This window comes from Nothobranchius furzeri, chromosome 3, assembly GCF_043380555.1.
Source record: "Nothobranchius furzeri strain GRZ-AD chromosome 3, NfurGRZ-RIMD1, whole genome shotgun sequence".
NCBI lineage: Eukaryota > Metazoa > Chordata > Actinopteri > Cyprinodontiformes > Nothobranchiidae > Nothobranchius > Nothobranchius furzeri.
Genome location: NC_091743.1, coordinates 69,981,030 through 69,989,314, shown reverse-complemented (window position 1 = coordinate 69,989,314; position 8,285 = coordinate 69,981,030). Strand labels below are relative to the sequence as shown.

Sequence of the window (8,285 nt, the reverse complement as noted above, 5' to 3'; positions counted from 1 at the left end):
TCCTGAAACGGTTCACTCAGGCTTCAGTCTAAATCCCTTTCTGATTTAAACAGTCAGTGTCTCCAAAACGGCAAAGATCCTTCTCATTAGCTTTGGCTCATGTCTCGACACAGATCGGACATTCTCATCATTCTTGGTGCTTTTGTCAAAATAAACCTGGATGGTTGATCACAACAACACGATTTACCTGCAAAAGCTCAAATCTCTCCTAAAACAGTTCACGCATGTGTCAAAACTACATTTCTTTCTAATCTGAATAGTCAGTGCCCCCAAAATGCATCGTCCCTTTGGCATTGTGAGAGTACTGCCATGCAAAATGTTTAGATGTTTAGTCACTATGGCAGAGGACCAACAATATACAACCGTAAAGAGTAGCCTCACACTACCAAGGAAATTATAACCATTTTTTATTCACATGTAAAGAAAGTTCCATACATAAGTAAAAAGAAAATGTACATTACAGTAATACAGTAAATTATATGAACACAAAATCATAAAACAAGAATGTATTCAGTGGTCGCTGTACTCATTCTCCCGCTCTTGTCCACTGTCTTCACCCTCCTGATTATTTACACGTGGTTGTCCGTATGGCCACAGATTCTCATCCACACCACAGCGGATACTTTCTCTTGTCTGTTTGCTTGGCCTTGTCTATCCGTGTTCAGAGATCGGACTGGCGCTGGTCAAGCTCTATACATCTGTGTTTGGCAGCACATGATCATGGAAAACACCTGTGTGTGTGTGACACTCCCCGTTCGTTAGTCTAGTTTCACCTGATTGTCAATGACTGTCATCAATGTATCAAATATTCAAAGAAATCCATATATGGTATTCATGGAATTGTGTTCTTGACCAATTCTGACAATTGAACAGACAGTTGTGCATGCGAGTACTTATACGATGAAATCATGCTGACATGTTTTGGAGAGAATGATCATTAGACTGAGAATCAACTAATCAGTTTAGATCTACAAGATCTATTCATTTGGAAAATGTGCTAAATGTGGGCTAGCTGTGTAACTGTAGGCTGCATGTACTTAATCAGTTGCAAAGATGCACTGAGACAATTGAGACATGTACTAAGGCTTTTGCCATTTGATAAAATGAATAAGAAATGTTATTCTGTTGTGAACATTTGCCAAGAGGTTTGGAGGTTTGTCCATGTTATTTTGAGAATGTAATTTCTGTTTCAAGAAATGAGCCAAACCAATGGAGAAAAACTGTAATACAGCACATTTATCAACAGCATGGCAGCTGACCACAGTGCTGGACATACAATCAAAGGGAAACAAGATAAAATAGTTGAATCAAAAGTTAGAACATCTACAGAGAAAAACTGCATAAGGGTAATGGCTACGAACTTTAGTAAAATCAACTAAAAAGTGCTAAAAACAACATAAGAATACTAAGATCCTTTTAAAAGTGAAAACAAAGTACTGAATGATAAAATGTGTAAACAAGCATGCCAGCTACAGTCCTGTCCGTAGGATCAAAAAGCAATGGTGGAGTAGTGGGTTTTGAGACCAGATTTTTTACATGGACAGACGGGGCCGAACGAACCGAGAGTGGCTTCGGAGCTGCCTGAACAAAAGACTTTCACCACAAGTCTTGTACTGCATCTTTGGAACACAAAGCAAGAGTTGATCAGCCAAGCTAAGAGACCTAGAAGGCACATAGGAATCGAGGAGTTCTGCTAGATAACCGCGAGCTATGTTATGTATGATTTTTTAAGTAAAATGAAGATTTTTAAATTTCACCCTGTAGGCCACTGGGAGCCAGTGCAGCTCAGCTGCAACTGTGTATGCGACATCTCTTTGTTCCAGTGAGGAGGCTGGCAGCAGCGTAATGGACCTTCTGAAGTCTCATTCACAACAATCAAAAGAAAGTTTGCTTCAAGCCTAGAAGTAAAAAAGGCGCAAATGACGGATTCCAGATGTTTTCGTTTCAGGATGTTCCTACTGTAAGAGGTCTTTTTCTGTGTAGATGAGAAAAACAGGACTTCACAGTGGCATTTATCTGTTGGACTAGACACAGATCTGTATCCAGTTTCACCTCCAGACTGATCACCGTGGGGCTAACATTTACAGGCAGAGGAGAGCCTGAACTTTTCATTTCATTTACAGACCTAGGTCTGAAAATGATCGCCTCTGTCTCACCTCAACAAGATCATGGTTTATTTCATGGATTAAATTAGACCTGTTAAATGTAAAATAAAGGGTTACTCAGAATGACAACCAGTCACTGAAAATAGACAGAAAACACTTACGTTTGTGACAAGTGTGGACAGATGTACTTTGGAGAATTCTTACTGTTTTTACTCTATTGTTTCAAACATGTTTCTAACTGACTAGATGGAGATTTCTGAGCTGATGTGCAAAAGTTCAACAAACCAATATGTTAGTAAACTCATTAAAACAATGTGTATTTAAAGTTGATGATGGATAGATGGATAGATTCTGTAGATGGATAGATAGATAGATAGATGGATAGATGGATAGATGGAAGATGGATAGATGGATAGATGGATAGATAGATAGATAGATAGATAGATAGATAGATAGATAGATGATAGATAGATAGATAGATGGATAGATGATAGATGGATAGATGGATAGATGATAGATAGATAGATAGATAGATAGATAGATAGATAGATAGATAGATAGATAGATAGATGATAGATAGATTTTTTATAAGCTGCTGTTTTCTGTTTTTTCTTCATTCCAGCAGTGATAACATCTAAACCACTAGAGGGCAGTCCTGCGCTATAATTAGGAGCTTTTAGAGTCTGACGTCAGTTCAGGAACACTGGAAACCATGCATGCCTAAAACCTGCAGGTCAAAGGCATTACAATTAGGATTTGACATGTTAAAGAAAAATTCTCTATGAAAACAAAAGTCCCGGCTTCATTTGTGGGATTCATACTTTTAGATTTTTACAGCAACTTTAAAACGAGACAACATAAATGATCAAATTTGATCTAAATTAATAAAAACAGTTACTTTACTGAAATGCAGAACTACTGAAAAAACATGTTTATTTTCTAAAAGACTGAACACCAACAACGCCAATTAATTCACATAAAAGCAAAACAAACACTCATCTGCAGCTTCTGAATCAGCGAAACACAATAAATCTGCATTTCCTTCGCACTCTGAACAAACTAGGATTTTGCATGGATGGAACAGAATGCTGTAATATAAACTCAAACACTTTTGCATTTTGTTGTTTGTTGGGCTGTTGTGTCTCTGCTCAAAAAGCAAACGTGTCTGGTGTAGATGAAAGGTAGCTGACGTCATACCAAGTTGGCATGCCAACTCAGAGATCTAAAGAACAGAGACGCTGTATTGATGAGAAGAAAAAAACAAGGAGATCTGTGTCTTTTGATATGTAAACACACCCATCAGCCCCCAGGAGTTAATTTACTCTCATCAGCAGTAGAATCACTCACAAACATTTATATTTACAATTTAAAAAATGTATAATTTACCCAAATCTGTTTTGGACTCGAATTAGTTAAACATTTTTTTTTCTTCCTTCAAGGACAAACTACAGTTTAACAGTCTAAGGGTGTGTGTGTGTGTGTGTGTGTGTGTGTGTGTGTGTGTGTGTGTGTGTGTGTGTGTGTGTGTGTGTGTGTGGAGGGGGGGGGCAACACAATACCATGGTGACATCATTGGGGGTAACCCAGGGAAACCACCGTCGTCATGGAAACTGCATCACAGGGCGGGTTCAATGGAAGGCAGGGATCTGCTTTACGTTTTCACTCCTTTCATCCACTCTGTTTTTGTTGTCATCACCTCAGATCTCAGTTTGTCTCCTGTTTCTGCTCCAGGTTGACAGCAAAAAAAAAAAAAAAAGCTCTGAGGCTGGTTCACTTCACTCTTTTATTCAGTATAGATTATATTATAGGCATTTCTGGATGAAAATACAAGAAAAGCTCAACTTTTAAAATGTATGATAAGCGTTTCCATCTGCACCGCTGCAGAGGTCAACACATGGATGGGTGGTGATATCAAACATAACCCCAGCAAGCATCTAGCTACATAAACACCATAAGCTGTGGATAAGACAACAAAACGGTTCTTCCCACCAAGGACACAATGTTGTTTTTAGTATTCATTTTTTTATTTTTGGTAGAGGTGACACCTGTACTTCAGTCGGGAACAACTTTTGCATTATAACAATGATATGTAGGCATCATGAGGCAAATTTATGCTATAAATACATATCAGGTTTAATGATAGTTTCAATTGTTCGTTAAACCCCCAATTGGTTTTTCCAGAGGAACTGAATAATCTCAGCCAGCATACATAGGTGGGCCCCAGATGGAAGCTTCTGACATCACCAGATTTATCTCCATCCAGTGTGGCATTAATGTGTCACCAAGATCTTGCACTGATGATGGTAGAGTCTGACCGCTGCACCAAGCCTTCTCCAGCACATCCCAAAGATTCTCATCAGGGTTAAGGTCTGGACGCTGGGGCCAAGCCATGTGTGAAAATGATGTCTCATTCTCCCTGAACAACTCTTTCACTATCTGAGCCCGATGAATCCTGGCATTGTCATCTTGGAATATGGCCGTGCCATCAGAGAAGATGGAATAACCTGGTCATTCAAGATATTCAGTTAGTCAGCTGACCTCATTCTTGGAGCACATCCTGTTGCTGAACCTAGACCTGACCAACTGCAGCAACTCCAGATCATAACACTGCCCCCACAGGCTTGTACAGTAGGCACTTGGTATGATGGGCGCATCACTTCATCTCCCTCTCTTCTTACCCTGATGCACCATCACTCTGGAACAGGGTCTATCTGGACTCATCAGACCAGTTTTTCATAACACGTTGGAAAGTTCTGAACCCAGTTTTAGTCGTTTCTACAATCTCCTTAGATGTTTTCTCTGCTTGATGCTGACGATCTGACCCTTCTCACCCAGACTAACACCTTTCCATGACCACCTGATGTGTCTTTCCACGTGCTTGTTTAAGAAATAAGAAGCAGCTCATTGCACCAGTTGGGGTTCAATAACTTTGCAGCTGAAATATAATCACCCATGCAGTAATTATCCAATAGGAGGTTTCTATTTGCTTACATAAATCCAGGTGGCAACATTTTTCTTTCTTTTTTGACCAGGCGGTGTATTTGAGAAACAGAATGGGTTGCAACAGGTTTTGTGTTGGTTTCCATCGTGGCCCCACAGAGGTTTTCAGCGGGACTCAGATGGTTCGACCCAAACTACAGCCCTAATTTGTTGTGGCCATTGGTATAATTTTGGATCCCTTCATTACCTCTATTCACTTTTACTGAAATGAGGCAGAATTTAATGCTATGGTAAATGCTACACCTGTATCTCAATCATGAATGTTATGTTTTTGTGACTGTATGCATACCAAAAGTGAGTGTCTGTCCTCCATTCATTCCCCATAAATATCCCATATGGGGCCCACCTATGCATGCTGGCTGGGATTATGTCGGTTTAAAAGGACCTTTGCTGCGTTCAGCCACAGATATGGACTAACACATCATGATTGGCTAAACACAACTCATAGTTAGGCCTAATATGTTTTCATGCTTCATTAAAAATTCACCACTGGGTTCATTTACACGTCGGTGAAGATCTTCTTGATGTTCACACAGTTCTGGTTGCTTTCTGTGGTGTAGTTGGGCTGTTTGAGCATACTATTGATGCCCTCTACTATCACCATGTACTCTGACTTGCTGAGAGAGGAGGAACTGCACCTCCTCAGCTCCTCAGAGGGGAGGTGGTCGCAGCTAGCTGTGTTAAGGTACTGCTGGTGCTCTTCTCCATCCGTCTCTCTGTGGTAAAAGTAGTTAAAGTTGGACACAATCACTGGCACGGGTAAAGCAATGGTCAACACGCCTGCTATTGCACACAGCGAACCCACTATTTTACCACCAATGGTGACTGGGTGCATGTCCCCATATCCCACTGTAGTCATGGTGACGACTGCCCACCAAAACGCATCCGGGATGCTGGTGAAGCTGGATGAGGGATCATCCGCCTCTGCAAAGTAAACCGCGCTGGAGAAGAGGATGACTCCAATAAAAAGAAAAAATATGAGCAAGCCCAGCTCCCGCATGCTGGCTTTGAGCGTCTGCCCCAGAATCTGGAGTCCCTTTGAGTGTCGTGAGAGCTTAAATATGCGAAAAACTCTGACCAGTCTGATCACCCTGAGGATGGCGAGGGACATCGCCTGCTGGCCACTGTTGGTTTGTCTCTCTGCCAGCTCAGTCCCTAGAGTGATGAAGTATGGGATTATAGCCACAATATCAATGATGTTCATAATGTTTTTGGAGAAAGTGGTTTTGCTGGGGCAGGCAAAGAACCTGACCAGCAGCTCAAAAGAAAACCATATGATGCACAGCGTCTCAATCACAAAGAAGGGGTCTGTGAAGGGGCTTGGTACATATGGGGCAGTGCCGTTCACTGTGGGCGCCACTGTGGCCAAATCCTTCTCATCCCGGAATTCAGGCAAAGTCTCCATGCAGAAAATGACTATTGAAATTAAAATAACAAGCACTGAAACGATAGCTATCCCCCTCGCTGGTCCAGAACTCTCAGGATACTCAAACAAAAGCCAAACCTGCTTCTTGAAGTCGTTTTTGGGAAGCACGCGCTCATCCTCTTTTATAAATCCTTCATCCTCGCGGAATTTCTCCATCGCCTCTTCCCCGAGTTGATAAAACCTGATCTCCTCGGAGAAAATATCAATGGGGACGTTCACGGGTCTCCTGATGCGCCCCCCCGACTGGTAGTAGTAAAGGATGGCATCAAAACTCGGTCTGTTCCTGTCGAAGAAGTACTCGTTCCGAAGTGGGTCAAAGTAGCGCATCCTTTTCCTGGGGTCTCCCAGCAGCGTGTCTGGAAACTGGTTAAAAGTTTTCAGCTGCGTCTCGAAGCGTAAACCCGAAATATTGATGACCACCCTCTCGCAGCATCCTTGTCGGCTGCGCTCGTATCGATCCACCGACACGTGAGGCGCCGAGAGCACGGCCGAGTCCTCCAGCGTGTTGTCCACCGTCATGTTGATGTCCTTCCCAGTCTCTCCATAACTCCGATTGTCAGTCGTGTTTCTGCCCTTGTGCCTTGCTGATGAGGGCGACTGGGTGGCGCTGGGGGTCTGGTCATCCATACAGGTGTGTATGTGTAATGCCCTGTTAGGGGCAGCGCGCGCCGCGTCACTCTCAGCCAAAGCTCACAGCTTTGGAGAGCTGAGGCGGCCGCCACTTACTTCCCGTCTAACCATCAACAATCTGTGCGCGTCCGCGCTTCACTCCCCATTCCTATGTCAAACACACCAACACACCCGCCCACAGCGAGCAGATGTCTGACAGACGTCCACCAGCAGCAGCCCGATCGGGAATGAGCTTAACACCGAGGAACCACGCTAGTGCGCCGTAAACAAAAACACTTGATGGAGTCACGTTCACACCCGTTTAAGTCCGGATCAAGAACAACGTAAATGCGCAGAAATAAATGAAATTGTTTATTTGGTCCTCAAACACAAACAAAAGGTGGTTTTCCAGTCATGGTCCGCCTGGAAGAAAGTAAAATGTGTCTAATTTAGCAAAAAGCAAAACAGGTGACGTCGTTGAATAACCCCCACCCCATCTCGCTCTGTCACACACACACACACACACACACACACACACACACACACACACACACACACACACACATACACACATACACACACACGCACACGCGCGCACACACACACACACACACACACACACACACACACACACACACACACACACACACACACACACACACACCACCACCACTGATGTTTGGTTTCTTTATTTCTCCTTACTGGGGAGTTGTCGCTCTCCTTGGTGCTGAAAAAAAACCCCACACCCTCCGGGAAATCAATTCAGGCTCTCCTCTCCTCTCCTCTCCTCTCCTCTCCTCTCCTCTCCTCTCCTCTCCTCTCCTCTCCTCTCCTCTCCTCTCCTCAGCAGATCCAGTGTATCTGTTCTCACCTCCTTTTTGTGCTCCTGAGAGTTGTTGCCAAAACAAACAGGAGCTGTGTGAAGAGTCACTGAAAAAACAACAACAACCACTTTACCGTCATCTGTTGGCAGAAAGGCTTTACTCGCTCTCAGAGCTCTGATCAGTGATGAAATGATGATGGATGTAATGAAATTTAAATTATTCACAGTGAAGAAATTAGTTTAAAAATCCAACGAGCAGTTTTGCATCCATCCATCCATCCATCCATCCATCCATCCATCCATCCATTATCTTTACCCACTT

The 8,285-nt window shown here is 42.9% G+C and overlaps 1 protein-coding gene across 1 annotated transcript; it reads right to left on the bottom strand.

The window, feature by feature from the left end:
* Window positions 1-3,874: 3,874 nt before the first annotated feature.
* LOC107385045 (potassium voltage-gated channel subfamily A member 3) lies at window positions 3,875-7,646 on the bottom strand. The gene has a single exon (XM_015958642.3). The coding sequence runs from the start codon at window positions 7,156-7,158 to the stop codon at window positions 5,605-5,607; it is 1,554 nt and encodes a 517-aa protein (XP_015814128.1). The 5' UTR covers window positions 7,159-7,646; the 3' UTR covers window positions 3,875-5,604.
* Window positions 7,647-8,285: the final 639 nt, after the last annotated feature.